Genomic DNA, 21329 nt, shown 5'->3' with positions numbered 1-21329 from the left:
TATGAATTGAATTAAAGTAATTTTCACACTGAATTGATTTTACGGATTACATTTATCTTCACTGACAAATGTAACTTGATCGCGCGATATTTTCAACTCTATAAAGTAATAAACGCTTTTAAATTCCACCGGTATTAAGACACTTTATCTGTTGTAAGTTTATTATATAGTAACAGATTAAAAATGACAGTCGAAGTATATTTAATCTTATCTCTTACATATAGTCTTGTTAGTACAGATGGATGATTTTTTAATTTAAGGAACAGATACTTAAATTTAATTTCCAATCACATTTGCTTGATGTTTACGCAAAATGTCTATTCTTAACATAATTATTTTTTTCAGTAAACAACGAATATGAATTATTAAAAAAATAAAGTTTTAAGTACCTTCAAATAGTGTTAATGACTTTCCCATCTTAAATAGATTTAAATATTTCCTTTTGTCAATTAAAATATTTTTTATTAAATTTCTTTTTAACTTTTTACTCTGAAATTTAAAAATTTAACGTTTTAATTATTAAGACAACTTTCAAAATAAAGTAAACTTGAAAATTACCCCGAGTTGGTAAAACAAATTGCGTTACTAATTCCAAAATGGCACATGTCAACATCTGCGCTCTTTTGGTTTGCGCGCGCAAATTTAAATTCTAATATCATCAAAATAAATTTAGCAAACACTGATAATATAGATTTCTTCTCTCTTAATTTTTTCATACCTACCATCGATGCTGTTTACTTTTTTACTTTTTTTTCATTGCTGTAAATGTCACATTTCATTTTAATAATTTGTTATTTTTCAAAACAAATTAAATGTGTTATTAAAAATTAAATGCCTAGGAAGTAAAACATAAATAAATGGAAAATTAATTCCCCATACGGAAAGAAGAAATCATTTTTTTTTTAATTGTCTGATATTAATTAACAAACATGGTATATTATTTTGAAAGTGATGGTAAGGTTATGTTTTATAAAATTATTATTTTTCATTTAAATCTATATTTTATATTGTTGTAAAATTATAATTGCTAATTTTTTAATTATTTCAAATATTTCTTCAGTTGTTCAACCACCAGTGGTTTTGTTCATGGGAGTTGATAAACATGAAAGTAAGTATTTTTATTCTTGAGTATTATTTTTTATTATTAATAAAAAAAAAATTTTTTTTTGTTAAAATTTACAATTTTTTAAAAAATTTTCAGATGAAGATTTAATTAAATGGGGATGGCCAGAAGATATTTGGTTTCATGTCGACAAATTTTCATCAGCTCACGTGTATTTACGTCTTGCTCCGGTAATATTTATTAATTTTAATTGGTTAAATAAAAATTAACTATCTTATAATTTATTTCTTCTTTAGTAAAAAAATTATCATTTATCATTTCTTCTTTTAAAATGATAAATAAAATCAACAAAAATCTCAATTCAGCAGACACATGACTATTAACATATTTCAGTTAAAAAATAATTTATTTTTAAGAAATAGTAATTAAAATTTTTGGAAATTTCTATCAATTTTTTTTTTGTTAAAAAAAATTTTTCTTCATTTTATTATTATCAAAAAGTTTGTCTTTTAATTAAAATATATTTAGTAATTTATTAAATTATAAAAAATTGTCAATTTTAATTATTAATTTATTTTTTCTTGAGAAGAAAAATTTTAAACAAACGCTTTCAAAATAATTGAAGTATTTACAGCCTAAAAAAATATTTATAATTAAAGAAGAAAATATCTATTTAATTTCTTTAAATTATTTATTAAATATTAATTACTAATTAATAGGGCCAAAGTATTGATGACGTCCCAAGCTCGGTGTTAGACGACGCAGCCCAGCTAGTGAAAGCGAACAGTATTGAAGGAAACAAAGTAAACGACATTGACGTCGTATACACAATGTGGGCTAACCTGAAAAAAACTCCTGGTATGGAAGTGGGGCAAGTCGGGTTCCACAAGGAAAAAGAAGTTAGGAAAATTCACGTTCCCAAGCGGATTAACACGATCGTGAATCGGCTCAACAAAACAAAGCGCTCTGAAACTCCGAATTTGAGGGCGCTGCGCGAACAAAGGGACAGAAACGAGCGGGAAGACAAGAAAAAATTGCAGAGAGAGTTGAGAGAAAAGGAAAAAGCTGAGAAGAAACAGCGGGAAGAAGAAGCTGAAATCAAGTAATTTTTAAAAATTTTTAAACTCTATCTCTAGATGCATAATTAATAAATGACCTTGTATCTTGTGAACTATTGAGATTTTTAAAGATATAAGCTCATCTCGATGTTACACTCATCGAGACCTTTCATTTAAGTACCCACATTAATTTTTCATATATTTTATATATTTATATATATTATAAATATGTATATATGAAAAATATATCAAAAATGCATATTATATCTTTAAAATCGTCAATATTTAAGAAAGTACAGTTCAATTTAACAAAAGTCATTATTTAATAAAGCATAATTTTTTTTTTTTTTTTTTTTTTTTATAATCATGAAAAATTTTTCAGGAGCTATTCTTCGCTGTTCTCTCACAGTAAAATGACGGCGAATACGGAAGCCGGCTATGATTCGGATGATTTTATGTAACATGTTATGGTTACTGTTGCTCATTTTATTTAAAATTATAAAATTAAGTATAAGATTATACAAGTAAGAAAATAATTAATAAAAATAAAAATACGTGAGTAAAAATTTCAAATCCTCTATATTGTATATTTACAGTAAAAATACACACTAGACATTTTTTTATTGTTTAAATTTGTGCAGATATGGAAATTTAAATAAATATAAAAACATTTGGTAAGTTACTTTAATAACCCATTTTTAAATTATTCAAATGACCTGCTTCCATTTTTTTACAATTTTATGAATATTAAATAACTAAATTATTTTTAAAAAATAAAAAAAATTATTTTTGCAATTTTTTTGTTAATATTTCAATTTATCAAAAAAATTTTTTACAAAATAGGAAGCACTTAATTTAAATTTGGCAAATAAATCTTAACCTAATAAATTGGTAATATAATTTTAAAAAATGGATATAATTTTTAATAATAACAGCTTGTACTTTGATCTTCAAATTAAATTTGAGATAAAATAAAAAAAATACTACGTCAAAAAAATTTTTTTTTTTCAATCAAAATACTGACAATAATTATTTGGACTTGTCATAAAATTTTTTGTAAGGGTTATTTTTGTTCTAGTACCAAAAACTCTCAAAACTTTTCGCCACAGTATTACAATAGATTAGAATACATACATTCAATATTTATATATATATTTTTCAAATATTTAAAATATTAATATTAGTTATATAAAGAATAACTATTGAGCAAGCTGATTTCTTTTTAAGTATGTATACACCTATATTTATTCATAATATAATTGTATTGTAAAATATTAAATATTAGGCATTAGCGAAGAAGACGGCTTATTCTTCAAAAATAGCAATTCCATTATTTGCATATTTTAATAATAATAATAATAATATTTTTTGTTTAAATTAATATTATGTACAAAAAATCAAAGATACGAAAAAATTGATTTAAAACTTTTTTTTAAAGAGAATTTAATTTTCTATAAAAAAAGTCTGTTATTATTTTTTCATAGCTTCAATATTTGCATATAAAGTAACAATGATAAAAATAATAATTTTGACTTGAAATTTTATTATTATTAAAAAATTAAATTTTACTTTTTAATAATAACAATATTTTTTTTATTATTATTATTATTCAAAAATTTTCTTTACAAAGAATTTAAATTTTCTATAAAAAAAGTCTGTTATTATTTTTTCGTATTTTCAATATTTGCATTTGAAGTAACAATGATAAAAATAATAATTTTGACTTGAAATTTTATTATTATTATTATTATTATTATTATTTACAATTAGTAATATTAAAAAGTGTCTCACGTTATCTAATTTTAATAGATGGCATTATTGTTAATTTGAAAATGAAACTCAAGCAGTGAGTGCATTTATGATTATGATAATGATTGTGATTATGATTACGATTTAGGTGACGATGATGAAGATGATATTTACGACAAAGCGTTGTCAATCGTCGTCAGTAGAATTCAGAGTCCGAGCTATGCTGAGAATCTTTGCCGTTTAAATAAATTTCAGAGGTTTGTTGAATTGACGGCTGTTGTGTAGACTCCAAATTTTGCCCTAAATAAAAATAATTATTAATTACCAACGTTAATAACAATAAGTCATATTTATAAATATATATATATATATATATATATATATATATATATATATATATATATATATATATATATATATTCAATGAGATACCATGAGCTGCGAGAATTGTAGCCAAACATTTAGCAACAGCGGGGTTGGGCGCGCAAGCTAGCGCTGGAGTCAATCCGTCTAGATCCACAGCAACTATGCTAGCTCCTAATTGAATTAGTCTTCTTGTTATCTAGAATAATAACAATATTTTATTTCTTAAAAATTTTTTTTTCTTAAAATAATAATTATTTTTTTTATTCTTATAAATAATAATTTTTTTTTTCAATTCTGAATTATGAGTATAACTTACGCCAACAAGACCATTTTTAGCAGCAAAATGAAGTGGAGTTTTCAATTGCTTGTTAGCCATATTGACAATTTCCACCCGCTTTAAAGGATTTTTCTGAGAATTTTCAGTTGAATTGATTAAAGGTACAGTCTGGGATGATTCAATTATATCCAGGAGAAGAGAAGCTGCTTGTGAGTGTTTTCTCTGACAAGCTAGGTGAAGAGCTGTGTTATTTCCAGCGTCAACTGCTTGGATGTTTGCCTTCCACTCCAACAATAATTCTAAAAAAATTATTAAAATTATTGATATAAATTTATTTTAAAATTTTAATTTATTATTAAATTTTTTAATAATTAAAAAAAATAAATAAATAAAAATTACCTATTGTAGCAGTTTGTCCTGCAAGAGCAGCACTGAGAAGGGGAGTTCGCCCGGCGTAGTCTTGAGCTTCAAGACCCGCAAGATTAGCCCCGACGGAGTGAAGAATTAATTTAGCGCATTCGACGGATCCTGAAGCGGCTGCGACATGGAGGGGTAACCTGCCCCCAGGATTGTCTCGTGGAGCAGCAGCGACAGCTTTGCCTCCAAACTTGTTGATAAGAAGCTTGAGACACTCTGCTGTGCCCTGGTGAACTGCACAGTGGACCGCAGACAGCGGGTTGCTTTCCAGCGTGTCCACAAAGTTCTGCTGCAGAAGGTACTCCACGCAATCCGGATGGTCGTTGTAACACGCCCAGTGCAGGACAGTGCAGCCTTGGTCGTCTTTTAGAGACACTGCACTCGGGTCTGCTTTTAGTAAATTCTCGAGAGCGTACAGCCTGTAATAAAATTAATTTTCATCAATTTTTTATTATTTTCAACATTAAAGGAATCCCAAGAATGTTAGGTTGAATTATTGTACTTAATAATTGAATAAAAAATTAAGTACGATAAATATACTTAATGGTAATAAAAGCAAAACATTTGGATCTGTTACGGGGATTAGAATAACTTCAGGCATAATAACCGGAACAAATATAAACTAAATATAACTGATACTAAAATAATTCTAAATGTAAGGTAAAAGCTCCAATTATTGACACTATTAGAGACAAAGTTATGATTTGATTTATTTTAAGCAATCAAATATCAATATCGTTGAATTTTGTTTGTGGTAATGTCTCAAGTAATGTTTTTACTAATCTTGGTTAATAATTTTTAGATAATATAACTGACGGAATTAATATAATAATTTCTTTAATTTTTTCCGTGAGATAAAAATATTTTTATGAAAATTTCTATTATAAATTCTTAAAAAAAATCTTATGAATATAATTACATCATAAAATAATAAATAAATAAATTTTTAAATACTACTTTATGACAATCATAAATTTTAAGGTTGATTTGTCTGCATAACTAACAAATTTAGTTTCTGATAAAATTAATAGTTATTGACCCTCTTGTCTCTCATAATTAAATGATTAAATTAAACCAAACAAATTATATTTTCATTAAAGCGTCTGCTTGTGTAAGCAGATTCCTCGATGAAATTAATATAATGAATAATGAAGATTTCTCTACAATCTCCGACTATTTTATCAAACTTCTAAGAAGAAATACTTAAAGTCAAGTACTTAAACATAATTATCATTTTTTTTTAGTCGCTAAAATAATTTCGCAGTGATAAATAAATATAACGCTGATAAATAAACTACGTAACAGATAACCTCAATGACATACATCCGTGCTAAATTTTTATTAGTAAAAATTACTGAGATAAAATTAATGGCGCTAATATTATATTAAATTACATTATATTTTCATTTAAGCGTCTGCTTGTGTAAGCGCGTCTAGATTTATCAATGAAATTAATATAATCTAACGGCCTCAGAATTTTTAGCTTAATGATAAAAATTACCCTCCAGCAGCAGCAGCCAAATGAACTGGAGTCTTCCCAGAGTTGTCTTGAACAGAGACTCTTGCTCCGTGTCTCAGCAGCTGATCCAGCACAGGATCTGGCTCATAGTGGAGCTGAATAACAGCGCGGAACAGCGGCGTATGTTTATTGATGTCCGGGAGATTGCAGTCTGCTTTGTATTCCAGCAAAATAGATGCACATTTTTTGTGTTCATTGGCGACCGCGAGGGTCAGGGCGGTCCGATGTTTAATGTCGTACCTGTCGATCACCGAGGGGTCCTCCATGTTGCTCAGAAGAAGTTTCAGGCAGTTCGAGTGACCCATTGCCGCGGCGCAGTGCACTGGCGTTCTTTTTGTGACGTTATCCTGTACCGAGACCAGGGCTGCGCATCTCAATAATAATCTGACGCATTGTTCGTGACCGCAGTAAGCTGCCAGGTCCAGGGGAGTTTTACCCGTATCCTCCCGGATGTTCGTGCTAGGAAACAGCGGCAATAGCAGCCTTAAAATTTCCCCGTGGCCGCAAAATGCTGCAAGGTGGAGCGGCGTCAATGCTGGATTCCCCGGTCCTTGGATCAACGAGGCTGCAGTGAGGTTTGTTGATGATGGGGTTGAAGAACCTGGGTAAAGAAAACATTTTTATTTTTTTATCTTTTATCATTGTTAATATTTTATTTTTATTTAATCATAAATTGTGATTAATAAAAATATTTTTCCATAATTAATTAATAATAATAAAAAAGAATTGTAATAGTAATTTTATTAAAAAAAAGTAAGGTAAAAGTCTCAATTATCGACACCCTAAATTATTTTTGAATATATTTAATCATCGGTAATAAGAATAATTATCGTATAAATTTTTATTAAATTATAATTAATTTTTATTATTTAAAAATAATTATTTGTATATCAGGAATATGGTCAAGACAGGGCCATAATAACAATTACATTAGAATTAATGATAATTGTGGACGTTAATATTGACAATATTATTTTAAAAATTTAATATTTAGTCATTTGCTAAAAAAAAAAAAAATTATATATATTTTTTAAGAATTATAAAATGATTTTTTTTTTTTACTGACGGCTGAGTTTTTTGGAAAATTTATTTTTTTCTAGTTTAAAATGACGACTTAAAGCTTCTTTAAAAATTTAAAAAGTTTTCCCAAACTCTAAATAAAATTCCAGGAACTACTGGAAAAATGATAATTGAATTTTAAATTATCTCCTGAAATAAAGTTTTTATCTTTATTTTAAATTTAAAATACTAAAAAACCGCATCAAGTTTAAGTTTAATTTATTTATTTAAAAAATTATAAATATTAATAATTAAAATAATTAAAATAATTAAAAAAGATTACAATTTTTAAAATTTTCTATAAATTTATAATTAAAAAAAAAACACTAATTTTTATTAAAAATTAATAATTAAATAAAAAATATGACTTATTTTTTTTTAAATAATTAATTAGGTAAAAATAATTATTAAATTTTTTGAAAAATAAAAAATTACCAAAAAAAAAAAATAAATAAAAAAAAAACTATTACATTCATACTAACCTGGAGAAGCCGGTGAAACATTTTCGCAGCGAATAGGGGGTGAAGGCTGGCTGCTTTTCGAATTAGTCAAAGTCGAGGACTGATTATTAGAAATGACCGTCGCGGAGACGTTCAACAGCGCTTCCAAGGCGGATTGGTTTCCTCCGGCTACGGCATAGTGAATCGCAGTAAATCCGCGCTTGTCTCGGATGTGAGCGTCCGCTCTGTGGGTGAGCAAGTACCTGACGCACTCCCCAGCATAATCTCCGCTGTGAATCACTGAAAAACTTCCAGCTGCCAGGTGGAGGCACGTCGCGCCGTTCACGTCCTGGGCATTCGGGTCACTGCCATACCCTACCAGGGTGAACACGCACAAATAGTGACCCTGGTTTGCAGCGTAGTGCAGGGCCAGTCTGTTGTCGTTGTCAGACAATCGGAAATTCGCCCCGCTGGACAGCAGAAGGTCTAGACAGTCCACTGAACCCTTGAATGCCGCGGAATGCAAGGGCGTTCGCCCGCAAATGTCACGGGAGTCGATTTTCTTGTTGTCCACCTAGAAAAAAAATATACGGAAATATAATTACAATGTCTTAAAAATTTTTGTCTGAAAAAAAAAAATAATTGACAGTATTGTTTTGTTTTTTCAGAAAAATTATTAATTAAATTTTTTGTGTTGATGTATTAACTGATTTTAAATTTTACTTTTTTTTATTATTTCATCTGACTATTATTTTTATAACTTATCAAAGATTAATATATATTATTATATTAAAATTGTTAACTTTTTTGAATTTTTAATAAATATAGAAAAATATTTATTTCCATAAAATAATCATTGTTATTTTTTTTTTTAAATAAATAAAATTAATAACTATAATATTACACCTAACGTACATTAAACTTTTCAAATTTTTCAGCACATGCACGTCTCATACTTTTTTTCGCGGCTCACAAAACTTGTGTTGTTGCCATAGCTTTATTAACGTACCACTTCCTCGGCTAAAGTCTGGTAAATTTTTCATTACTTATTAATAAATATCTTTGAAACTGTGTGGTAATTATCAATGAAATTATTTTTAAAAAATTGTTTAGTTGTTATTTAACGTTACTCTAGTTTTTTAAAAAGATCCTAAGAAAAGTTTCTGAGATATAAAAATGTTTGTAGGTAAACTTTTGGATATCCCGTATACCGTAATGTATAAGAGCGTTCAAAACTCAAACTTTGAAATTAAATGTCTCTGAAACTAGATGGTCAAAAATTTTTAAATCGCGGCAATTTATGCAGAATTATATGAACATTAATCTGGCAAAATTAAAAAAAAATCATAAGAAAACGACTCTGGCGAGGGTACTACCTCAAAAATAAGTAAAAATGTATAAAAAAGAAAATATGAACCTGCAGTAGCTTCCTACAGACTTCAATATGCCCAGCAAGACAGCTCAAGTGCAAGGGCGTCCTCTGTTCAGCATTCCTAGCCGCAGGAGAAGCTCCGCACTCCAACAAAGTGGTGGTGAGACACTCGTGTCCCAACCAAGCGGCAATATGCAAGGCAGTGTTTCCATTTTTATCCCTGGTGTCCGGAGAGGCTCCAGCATCCAGGAGACTTTTGCTCCTGGTGAACCTGCCGTGAATAGCAGTCATATGAAGTGGAGTCCTGCCGTCCTGGGACTGGACATTAATATCAGCACCAGCGCTGAGGAGAATCTCCAAGCAGCTGACACCTTGAGTACTCGCGGCCGCAATGTGCAACGGTGTCTGTCCTCTGTAATTAACAGCTTCAATATTAGAGCCGTGATAGACCAGGACGGCAACAGCCGCAGCGTGTCCATTCAAGCAGGCGACGTGGAGCGGCGTGTTCCCATAGGAATTCTTCGCCTCGATATCAGCCCCTGCCTCGATCAGGATCTTCAGACACCCAAACTTCCCCGCAGCTACCGATACGTGCAAGGGAGTGTAGAGATTCCGATCCTTGACGTCGATCTCAGCTCCGTGCTCCAGGAGAATTTTTACAATTTCTTCATGACCTTCGGAGACCGCGTAATGCAGAGCGCATCGGTCCTCCTTGTCTCGGGCGTTTATTGCACAGCCTGGCTGCTCCAGGAGCAGGCGAGTCATCTCCAGGTGCCCGTTCGAGGCCGCGTAGTGCAAACAGGTCCTTCTTCTTCGGTCCATCAAATTTATGTTTTTGAATAATTTTGGCAAGATCAGCTGAGCACATTCTACTGCGTTGTTCGCCGCTGCTACGTGCAACGGCGTTCGCCAGGTCGTATCTCGGATGTTCACCGCTGCATCGTGCTTCAGCAGGACTTCCACTGCTGCTACGTTCCCTGAACAGCATGCTCGGTGCAACGGCGTCAGCCAGTGCTTGTCTTTTTTGTTTACTCCGGCTCCACTTAGGATCAACGCTTCAAGGATTTCTGGATCTCCACTGTGATTTTAAAGATTATTTAATAGGTACAATATTTAATAAAAAATTACAGGTCTTAAAATTGGATATTATTGCAACTCTGTATCTTAATTAGTATAAAAATTAATTTATTTTAATTAAAAAAATTTTAACATTTCTTATTACTAAAATAAAACTTTTTCGTTTTCGATTTTTAGTCTAAAAAATAAAAATTTTAATCATTACTAATTTCTTAGAAAAAAAATTAACCATCGCACTTTATTTTTAAAATTAGAAAGTGTTATTAATAAAGAAATTAGTGAAAAAAAAAAAAAATAAATTTCCAAAGCCAAAAGGGCGCATAATTTATTTTTTCCGATTGCTTTGAATTGTGATTTATATGTTACTAATTTTGCTGCAGAATTGAAAATATATATTGATTATTAAATTACAAATAGGTATTTTTAAATGTTATTAAGGTAAAAGACCCAATTATTGACACTTGCAATTTTATTTTAATTAAAAAAAAAAAAAAAAAAAAAAAAACAAATCAACTCTAATAAATTAATAAATATAATTTTTAAATTATAAATTTTAAGAAAATTGATTTTTTTACAACATTTGATTTTTTTAATTAGAATAAAATTGCAAATAAATTTTTACCTTAGACTAAACTTACAAAATTATAAAAATTTATTGTAGTTTTAAAAATATTTACCCGACATAGTATCAAAAAAATACAATACCGTCATCAAAATAAACTTTTGATTTTAAGTTACTGATTTATTTTGTCAGTATAAGATTATACTCTTACATAAAAGCTGCTGCGTGAACCAGCGTACGTAGTTTTTCATCCTTCCAATGGACACTTTCCTGCTGTGTCGTCAATAAAGAGCGAACTTCTTGAATGTCACCAAGGAAAATTGCTTGCATCAATGGTGGCTGTAAATTAATTACTTCTATCAATGTAAAGTCACTTTTTAAATATCTAAATATATTCTCAATCTTTAATTTTGAGTCAAAAATTATTTCTTACAATTTTATATTAAAAATAAAAATAAATAATTTAAGTTATAAATAATAAAAAAAAAATAATAATAATAATTTAAGCGAAATATGACTCATACTGATTTTACAAAACTATTCCTAATTTAAAAAACAATAAAAAACTTACCCCATCACTGAGTTCCAAAAAATGGGTCATTGTGCCCAGATTGACATTCCTTAAAAAAATAAAAAACCGAATTAAATAATTAAAAAAGTAAAATATTAAAAAGCAACACAAAAATTTCAATCCGCTGACAAATACATACAAAATCTAGACATAAAAACGTGAAGCGCGCCGCACCAGCATGCCAAAAAAAATTTACAAGTACCCACCAGCTTGAACTATATTAATTAAAATTAATATCACAAGTATATTATTATCATTAACAATGCATTAGCATCAAGCGTAATAACAATTAAAAATTATTGTCTGTTTTATTGTATAGTTTCCATTTATATTGAATCTTTGTTCATGATGGTCGCCATTAATATTGTACAGTTAAATCCCGGAGTTAATAGTTACATATGTACAGTGTAAAGCTGTCAGCTGATTTCGACAGAAACTGTAGAGTAACCGGCAAAACCGCGTCTTCCCCGAAATTCAATAGCAACAGTCAGCCTGAAACAAAAGAAAAACACTATGAGTGAATTTGTGACGTTCGATTGTGCTGGAAAAATTAATTCTAATGATACTAACCTGACAAAAATTGCAGCGCTGATGAAGGAACAGCTGGACCGCTGCAAGGAATTCCAAGTTATTGACGACCGGGTGCTGCTGTTCGATCATGAACTTCCTGGGGCGACTGCAATCTTACACCTGCAGCCTCTAATAGAATGCGTAGAGTAGATTTTTATTATTTTTTTTTTTTTTTATAATTTTATGGCACTTAGTGCTCAAAGGTTGGTGAAAAAAATTTCAAAATTAATTTATCAAATATTTTATCATTTTTATGATAATTAAGTTTGCCGATGACATTAAAGTTAACAGTCGTTAGAGAATTTTTAAATTTTATTTAACAAAAAAATTATTTTTAAAAAATTGGATTTTTAATTTTTTTTAATTTCTAAATGTCAATTTTTTTTGCCATAATTTGTTTGTTAAAAAAATTTATAGAAATTATTAAATATTTGCTAAATTTATTTTCGGAGTTAGCCGAATTTAAAAAATTTATAATACTAAAGTTAGCCAACGTTTTTAATTTTTTGATTTTCTTTTAATTATTAAATTAGAACTAAAAAATATTTTTAATAAATTTCAAGTTTTTTACAATTGAAATTTAAAAAAAATTTTTTTGTAATCATTTATTTAGTAAAAAAAATTTCTAACAATTTTTAGATGTCGGCTAACTTAATTTACATAAAAATTTTAATTATTTATTTTAATGACACTGAAGTTACGAGACATCTGATAATTTTTAGAATTTTTTTAACAAAAAAATTATAGCAAGAAAATTTTATTTAAAAATTTCATCTTTAGAAGCTCTGAAAAATTATAAATGACATTTTTATAAATAATTTTCTGTGCCTAGTTCATTTTTCAAGAAAAATAAAAGAAAAATGTCAAGTGTCTGCTAACTTCAGCTTCATTTATTTTATTGAAAAATTACCTATTAAAAAAAAAACCAAAAAATTTTTAAAATTGCACATAAAAAAAAAAAATATTTTTATATTAAAATTTTGGATTTGTAATTTTTTTCAATCTCTAGACATGAAATATTTTATTAAAATTTAATTTTTTGGACTTTCATTACAAATTAATAGTTATAAAAAAAAAAATATTTAAAAATTCGAATTTTTTTTTGTTTCTACATGTGGAATTTTTTGCTAAATTTATTTCATTATAATTTAATTGTAAAAATCAATTTTTATTTTTGGATCTAATTTATTTGTTAAAAAAAATTAAAAAATGGTCAAAGATTGGTAATTTTGATGTCATAAAAAATTATGATAATGTCAATCTGTCATCAACTAAATTATAAAAAAAATTCGGATCCATAAATTTAATAAAATTATCTTTAATTTTTTTTTAAATATTTTGATAAAAAAAAAAATTTTTTTTCTCAACCTTTGAGAAGAATTAAGGGGGGAAAAACGTGTAGAAAGACATTTTCATGCAGATTTTTTATTAAATTTTTTAAGGTATGAAAATTAATAGTATTTATTGGAACTATCAGGTTATTTAAAAAAAATTAATGAAAACCAGCGTAAAAACGGCCTTCTACACGTATTTCCTCCTTAGGGAAACTAAAAATCAACTAAAAATAAAATCTTCCAGGATGAACCTGCGGATCCTGACGCGCTACGAGAAGTATAACCCCCGTATCCTAGAAACAAATTCCCCAGAAAATTTATACCAGCTGCGTAAGTCAGTGTGCGATTTCCTGAGCTACACAATGAAATTCATCAGCAGCGTAGACAACGCGTGGTTTAGTGAAGAAATCTCCCAGTTCCTGGACCTGCAAGACATCGACCGAATCCTGCAGGTCCTAAAAACGTTCATCAGCAGACTAAGAACCCTAGTTCCAGCTGCAATCTTCCACTACGCAGTCTCCAACATCGGGAACAAGTGTTCCCAACCGGAGTTCCACCTGTACCACATGCACCTGGAGCTGCGCTGGCTGTTAATATTATTCACGTACATGCGAGCGAGCAAGTTCACTGTAGCAGAAATGATGAACGACTTGAGCAAGACCTTGGAGCTGGTGATCGACGACCTGATCTACATATCCTTGAAGATCTTCGAGAGACACTCCGGGGACCTGAGAGTGAAGACTCCGTACAGCTGTTCCTGTGCTAGAGAGCTGTGGCTGATGATCCAGGTCATCATCGAGGACTGCGACCAGGTCGAGGTCAGCTTCTGGGAGTACGTGAACTGCGCGTTGGACAAAATCACCCCGACAGTGAAGAGTGAGCTGTTCAGCGTATGGCTGATTTACCACCTGGGGATCCTCCAGGGATACAGCATCGACGGGGTCTTCCAAGGGAGCAGCAGCTCGAGGATCAAGGACAACTATCCCAAAATTGAACGAATCCTCCGAGGATTTTCCCGACACCCTGGAGACATCGACGAGGAGCTGAAGCTGCTGATTCCGCTGGTGAAGAAGCTGACCACCGAATGGTGGGAGTTTAGAATAATAATAATAAATCATCTCTGGGAGTACTTCCCCCGGAGACTGGAGCACCCATACCTGACCTCTCAGGGTCTTTGGTCGCTCTCGATGGACAGGAAGACTCCTCTCGAGTTGCTGAAGCAGGTCAAGGAGAGGATTGACGGCAAGGACGCTGAATCTAGCTATGGGATGTTTCTTAATTTCCTGGGCTGCGTCCTCAAGCGCCAGGATGGAACCTCTGGTAAGAAGAACTACTGGTACCAGATCAAGGGCCGGATTTGCTCCAAGTTCAACAAGTGCAAGGTCCAGGAGTTCAACGAACCAGCGCTGCTTAACTTCATCTCTCTGTTTCTGACTCTAGGTGTCACTGCTGATGTTGCTGATGTTTGTACGGTGATGCTGAACCTGCTGCCTCCTGTTTTGCAGCCGGACAATAATTCTAAGAGGATTATCCTGAGCTGGAAAGGACAGCTGTGTGTTCTGCTGCTGTACAGGGAGAGTAATCTAAGCTTGCAGCCAATTGCTGACAGGTTTGTTGAGATGGTTAACGTTATCTGTTGCCGACAGGACGAATTTGGTAGGTCAATGATGTCTACCTTCATCGACACCTTGGGTGCTTTAGTTGGGAGTAGAGGAGATGAGCATCTCCTGATCAGTGGGTGGATCGACAGGTATTTGAGAGAGTGTCCTAAAAGCAAGATACCGGTCTTGCTGAAGCTGGTCTTGGAGATGCTGACCAAAGACCGCAGAGATGTCCTGGCTACTTTGATGGTCAACGTTGTTGGGTGTCTTCGCACGATGGTCTTCTCTGGGGACTATTATGAAGACTTTCCGAAGCTGGCTGTTGAGTTCACTGTCCAAGCGGCTAGGTACAAAGAAATTGCTGAATCCAATCGGCAAGAAGCTTCTTCACTTTTTGTTCATTTTACCTCGACGTTAAAGGTCAAAGACGCGAGGATTATCAAGAACTACCTGACAGGAGTTCTGGCGCATAGTGAGCTGGAAGGTATCAGGGGGATCAAGAATTTTAATTTGATTGTCATCCAGGCCTGGTTCAAGTGCTGCATCCACGGATTGGACTCTTCGGGAGAGATGGAGGAAATTAAACGCTGCGTGGTTGAATTTGATGAAATTCGCCAGCTGTTTAATCAGCAAGAAAAGGAGAAGTTTGTTAAAGAATCTGAGTCGTTGATTTCCTGGGCCATGGCGTTGAATAACAGACGAAGGACTGCACAAGATCCAGCTTTGGATGTCAGGACAAGGTCCATACTGATGAATCTTGACAAGTGGGTCTTGGGGCCGATTCGACCTGAAACTCAGGACAGCGAATTAGCTTGGTGGATCTACAGGTGTCTTGGTACCATATTTCTCTGCTGCGGCGCGATGATGCACACCAAAACTCATGCTAGCATGCTCCTTAATTACATCAACAAGTTTGTGCTGATAAAAAATAATGAAGATGCTTACCTGAGACACCTGAGCAAGAAGATATTCTCCATGGTCATTCTGGGGTTGGAGTCTGCTAATGCTAAGAATGATGTTACTTTGTTTAATTTAATATCGGATCTGCTTCAGACGTACCTTCCGCTTCTTGTTACTGAGTCTGGAGACGGCTTTAGGGTCGCCGAATCACTCACCAGGTGCTTCACAGACTCCGCTAGTGATTTTTCGGTTTTTATTGTTGAAAAACTTGCGATGTTTCTTAAAATTTCTCAAGATAATTCAATGCACAAGCACGGGTATCTCGTGATGGCGCTGATTAATCATTTGCTAGATGTTTCTGTCGCTCAGAATAAAAAGTATATTGCTGAGTCGATTGTTTTAAAGTGCTCGGGAAATATTGTCGAGGCTTATATCAGGACTCATGAACATCATCCTCATAAGCAACAAACGACTAAATTTATCAATTATGTCTGCGGGAATAATTATTACAAAAGTGATTTTAAATTGAGGTTAGTTTTTTTTCAATAGTTATTTAATTTCACCGCTAGGTGGCGTGTTTTCTCACAAATAGAAACTTTATTTTTCTTCTATATAAATCTTTGCTGATAATTGATACAAAAATTACTTTCAAGTAAAATCAAATGTTGTAAATTAATTTTGTTTTGTATAAAAAAAAAAACTTGAGGGTTAGTTTTTTTAATAATTATTTTCACCGCCAGGTGGCGGTTTTTTCTCGCAAGTAGAAATTTAATTTTTATTTTATATAAGTCTTGGCTAAAAATTGATACAAAAATTACTTTAAAATAAAATCAAAGTTTATAAAGTAATTTTTTTTTTATATATATGAAGAAATTGTTTTGTGAACTTGAAAATTTATTTAAAAAAATTTTTTTAATTTTTTAGAGAAAAATTAGCAAATATTATTGTTTTAACTTTGATTAATTATTTGCCATCAAATTCGCAACCTACTTGGGAACTTTTACAATCAATAAACACACGAGAATTATCAAAAATAATAATCACACAAGTACAACAAGGTATCATTAAATTACAACGAGGATACCATCACCCACAAAATGCAAAATCACTCAGGTAAGTAATTGATTTGAAATAAATTCAATTGACTTTAATTAATTAATACTATTATTATTATTATTATTATTATTTTTGCAGAGATCTATCGAGTAAACTCACAGAACACGTGAAAAAATTAAATCAGTAATTTAATGGGTGTCATGTAGATAAGATAATATTTGTACTGCGTTGAACGCATCACTTTCGCAAATGCCTTGACGAGCGATGTTTCGAATTAGTCGTTGCGACATTAGGTGACGACGGCGGAGGTAGTGCCGGTGTTGGTGAGGAAGGAGACGAAGGTCATCCTATCAGATCGAATTGGGCAATAGCATTTTGCACCGCATTTCGGAATGAAGTGTCTGAATTGCTGCCGCTGGTAAACAAAAATTCTAATCGCTCGATATAGCTGTCTATATTTTGTAAATTGGCACCATCGTGTGTTCCTGTAAATATTTTTACCGACATATAATAAACTATATTTATGTAACAGATATTTATAGTGTAGGTTGATAAAAAAAAAACCTTTGAGAGGGACTGAAGCGAAACAACTGGCCAATTGATTTCGGAGAATATCAAAATGACGCTGCAGAGATTGGTTCGTGGTTCGCTGCTGATTTGTTTCTGACTCTAGTCGATTTACAGCTGCATGGAGACTGTCTACGTGACGCTGGAGAACTGCGTTTTGAGATTCACAGTCAGATGTTGCTTTTCGGAGCTGCCGTAGTTCGGATTCACAGGCTGTTAATTGATTCATTTTTTAATTGAAGATTTTTTACATAATGATAGAATTTATTTACTGTTGATTGAATTATTAAGGAGTTAGATTTGGAAAAAAAAAATATCGATTTTTAAATAATTCAATGGAAATTTATAGTTACGCACAAAAAAAAATTTTTGACTGAATTTACATATTTTTTTTTATGCATAAATATTTTTATTTAAAATTTATGTCTCTAAAAATTTCAATATCATAAAATTTTTTACTGCGTAACTTTTATACTTAAAATAATATTTACACATACCTTTATTATGATCAAGAAACTCTTCAGTGAAAATCGGAATATCAAATCCAGAGAACCCATCATTGTCTTTTTCCGACAAATTTTCCTATTTAAAAAAAAAAAAAAAAAAAAAACGTTGAATAAAAATAGCAGATATTTGGTTATTTTTCTCATAAAAAAAAAAATTTAATATGTAGAATATTAAAAAAATTTTCAGTCTAAAAATTAAAATAATATTATAAATCTATTAATTAGTAAAAATGTAATCTAGTTATTTTTGACCGGTTTATAGCTAATTGCGTTGTAAAAAAACATAAAATATTTTTTTTAAGCTGTAATCACTGCACATAAATTCCGCAATTTTTTAGTATGATGATTAAATGCCATATTTTGTTTTTTCAATACACTTAGAAAAAAAAACCTTGTAAAATAATAATTAATTAACTTTTAAGCACATCGGTCAACAAATGGTGTATTTATCTTGTGCAATTTTTAAAAAATCATTTATGTCATTAAAGTTAGCAGTCATTTGATCATTTTTTAATTTTACTTAACAAAAAAATTTTTCTAGAAAAATTATTTACAAAAAATTGAATTTTAAAATTTCTAAATGTCAATTTTTTTTCTACTTTTTTTTGGCATGATTTATTTGTTAACAAATTTCTTAAAAATCTGCTAAATTAATTTTTATTTCTAATTTAATAAAAAAAAAAAAAAAAAAAAAAGTTTAGAATTATAAAAAAAAAAAAAAAAACTCACAATTTGATCAGTAGCCGGCGCATCAGTAACAACCTTTTTATCGTTAATCTTCTCCATGGTCTGCTTCTCACTAAACAACCGATAAGCTTCAGTCTGTTTGTAATCACTGTACTCCCGGTTGTACCTCTCCTTGTCCTGCTCAGCAGCGACGAGATACAGCTGTTTCTGATCAGCGGGTAGCGAGCTCCACTCAGCAGCCAAAGCCTTGGTGATGTCCGCGAATGACATGTTTGGATTCTCATTGCGAACTTTATCACGCCTGTCATTTAAGAACCTGAAGTACCCGGTGAGCGGTTGCTTTGGTGCTGTCGCGTCTCTGGGAGTCTTTTTGCGCTTCTTTGACTTGTTCTTGTTCACCGGAGTGACATTGTTGGTGCTCGCGTTCAAGGATTTTTTGTCACCCGCAGAGTCGGCCTTGTCTTCAGCGGATTCACTGTACGGTGACCTGTTCCCGGAGAAGTCCTCACCTTCCCCGTTAACGTTTGACGGCTGCTGGCTCGCCGTCATTATTGTCATCGAGGACACCGACTCCTCGCCATTTACCGCATTGTTATCGTTTTCACCCGTCGACGTCGCGTCGCTTCTTCGTGAGTTTTGGCTCATTATTTATTTCTTCCTAAAATTTATTTTATTTTTATTCTTAATTACAATTACAAAAAAAAATAACAATAAATATTTTACAGGTTAATATTTTCTTACCTTCTGGTGCTCTCTGCTCTGTAAATCAAGCTTACGAGTCTGCAACTCATGCGCATGCACCAAAGCCAACTTAATGTCGAAGATTTGAGGCAAACGTCAAGCATAACCTCAACTAAGTTGCATCAGTAATCACCAGAAGAAATTTTTCGAGGCGGAAATAATTTTGTTTATTAATTTTTAACTTTGATAAGTATTTAATATTATTCATTTAATTGAAAGTATTTTTTTATCGTTATTCACTGCAACTATGGTGAGAAAATTATATTCTGTTCAATTTTTTTACCGTTAATTATTTGTAAAACTGTTTGGCATCTATGTTTGGGTTTTTCTAACGTCTTATTATGGTTTCAGTCTGTCTCAGAGTTTTTGAAAGGACTTCCTAGCCACGATGAAAATAATTTCGCTAATTTTCATACAGATAATGGTAACAGGACTTGTATTAAAAGACCTTCTGTTTATTTACCCACTAAGGATTATCCTTCGGAGCAAGGTATCAGATGTTTTGTGTTTTTTTCAGTTAATTCGTTTTTTTATTAATTATTTTCAATTATTGCCTGTGTAAAATTATATTTTTAAAATCATACAAATAATTTTTTAGTATTTATTAAAAAAATTTTGGAGCATTTTTTAAGTTGGTATAAAAATAACCAATTCATAGTTTTTTTTTTGTTTAGTTTTTTTCAAATAAAAATTGACTAAAATAGTTCACAAGTACTCATTTTTAAAAATTAAATTTTTTGTTTACAAATTTTTATTAGTAGTTGTAAAAATCAGCTGACCTTTGAAAATTTCTTATTTCGATTTAAGAAATCAATTATTGTTAAAATTTTTTTTTTTTTTTTAATTTTGCTCCATTTTTTTTTATTTTTTCATGAAAAATTTTTATTAAATTTTTATTAAAATTTTCTTATAAATTTTTCTTTTTAAAATTTTTTTTTACATTTTCTTATTAAAATTTTTGTATTAAAATATTCTTATTAAAATATTCTTATTAAAATTTCTATTAAAATTTTCTTATTAAAATTTTTATTAGTTTTTTTATTAAAATTGAAAAAAAAAATCTATAAATTGTCAAATGTCAATATTATTTATTTATTTGTCATTATTATTAATATCAAAAATCCTTTTTTTTTATTACAGTAATTGTCACAGAAAAAACAACAATTTTACTCCGTTTCCTTCATCAACAATGGGACAAAAAGGTACTTAGTGAACAAATACCCTAATTAAAAAAATAATAACTAAAAAAATCAAAAAAAAATACTGTAATAAAATTTCTGAGTACAGTATTCATATAATAAGTATTTTTAAATTGAATGACAAACCATAAATAAAATAAACGATGTTTCTAAATAGAACGCTGAACGAAAACGTGATGTATTATCACCAAATGGCGGCAGTGATCAATCTGAAGATGTTACAGTCCGTCGCTGTAAGAGACCACGTCTTGATCTCAACAACACTATTTAATACACGATTACCTCATTTACAAATCAACAATAATAATAATCAATAATAAGTAAATTCATTTTTTTCACACACGCTACATTCCAAATACTGCGGCATGTTACATTTAAATTAACTATTCATTTCATTATATTGAATTTTGCAAAACAAAAAAAAAATATTTTCATAAACATTGATATTAATTCAATTATAATTAATAATAATATTTATGCGTACTCTATTTGTAATTATGTAATTGACATTTGTGTGCAATGCGTGTGAAGTTTTAATGTCGCATTACCAATAAATTTAATTGTAATTTTAAGTATTTTTTTTTAATAATTTAATATTAATTGAAAAACATGGAATTGAATTATTAATTAAATAAGAA

The 21329-nt window shown here is 30.5% G+C and overlaps 5 protein-coding genes across 7 annotated transcripts; 3 read left to right on the top strand and 2 right to left on the bottom strand.

The window, feature by feature from the left end:
* Window positions 1-767: 767 nt before the first annotated feature.
* LOC141526852 (coiled-coil domain-containing protein 25) lies at window positions 768-3128 on the top strand. Its single transcript, XM_074241992.1, has 5 exons — window positions 768-954; window positions 1061-1108; window positions 1202-1293; window positions 1783-2165; window positions 2504-3128. The coding sequence occupies exons 1-5, from the start codon at window positions 930-932 to the stop codon at window positions 2580-2582; spliced, it is 627 nt and encodes a 208-aa protein (XP_074098093.1). The 5' UTR covers window positions 768-929; the 3' UTR covers window positions 2583-3128.
* A 623-nt stretch (window positions 3129-3751) lies between these two features.
* Window positions 3752-12226, bottom strand: LOC141526828 (uncharacterized). Of its 2 annotated transcripts, none has more exons than XM_074241955.1 (11): window positions 12101-12226; window positions 11670-12022; window positions 11531-11579; window positions 11171-11298; window positions 9366-10398; window positions 7991-8522; window positions 6432-7050; window positions 4913-5349; window positions 4553-4812; window positions 4303-4432; window positions 3752-4170 (listed from the first exon to the last, which is right to left on the bottom strand). In XM_074241955.1, the coding sequence occupies exons 3-11, from the start codon at window positions 11558-11560 to the stop codon at window positions 4067-4069; spliced, it is 3273 nt and encodes a 1090-aa protein (XP_074098056.1). In that variant the 5' UTR covers window positions 11561-11579; window positions 11670-12022; window positions 12101-12226; the 3' UTR covers window positions 3752-4066. The 2 variants fall into 2 exon arrangements, with proteins under 2 accessions (XP_074098056.1, XP_074098055.1); XM_074241954.1 differs by having other exon boundaries at window positions 3753-4170; window positions 11737-12022.
* On the top strand, window positions 12032-17267 carry LOC141526830 (protein MMS22-like). Of its 2 annotated transcripts, none has more exons than XM_074241956.1 (4): window positions 12032-12246; window positions 13679-16465; window positions 16860-17048; window positions 17130-17267. In XM_074241956.1, exons 1-4 carry the CDS (start codon window positions 12044-12046, stop codon window positions 17176-17178), a joined length of 3228 nt encoding a protein of 1075 aa, XP_074098057.1. In that variant the 5' UTR covers window positions 12032-12043; the 3' UTR covers window positions 17179-17267. The 2 variants fall into 2 exon arrangements, with proteins under 2 accessions (XP_074098057.1, XP_074098058.1); XM_074241957.1 differs by having other exon boundaries at window positions 12103-12241.
* Window positions 17082-19617, bottom strand: Hmg-2 (High mobility group protein 2). The gene is made up of 5 exons (XM_074241984.1): window positions 19493-19617; window positions 18794-19409; window positions 18056-18140; window positions 17556-17771; window positions 17082-17476 (listed from the first exon to the last, which is right to left on the bottom strand). The coding sequence occupies exons 2-5, from the start codon at window positions 19394-19396 to the stop codon at window positions 17334-17336; spliced, it is 1047 nt and encodes a 348-aa protein (XP_074098085.1). The 5' UTR covers window positions 19397-19409; window positions 19493-19617; the 3' UTR covers window positions 17082-17333.
* Window positions 19602-21263, top strand: LOC141526858 (DET1- and DDB1-associated protein 1). Its single transcript, XM_074242000.1, has 4 exons — window positions 19602-19742; window positions 19844-19982; window positions 20633-20694; window positions 20849-21263. Exons 1-4 carry the CDS (start codon window positions 19740-19742, stop codon window positions 20960-20962), a joined length of 318 nt encoding a protein of 105 aa, XP_074098101.1. The 5' UTR covers window positions 19602-19739; the 3' UTR covers window positions 20963-21263.
* The last annotated feature ends 66 nt before the right edge of the window (window positions 21264-21329 follow it).

Source organism: Cotesia typhae, unplaced genomic scaffold (assembly GCF_013202065.1).
Source record: "Cotesia typhae breed Kobodo isofemale line unplaced genomic scaffold, CoteBio_Ctyphae contig_36, whole genome shotgun sequence".
Classification (NCBI taxonomy): domain Eukaryota; kingdom Metazoa; phylum Arthropoda; class Insecta; order Hymenoptera; family Braconidae; genus Cotesia; species Cotesia typhae.
Note: the sequence above shows the minus strand (reverse complement) of the source record. Positions and strands in the feature narration are given on the sequence as shown.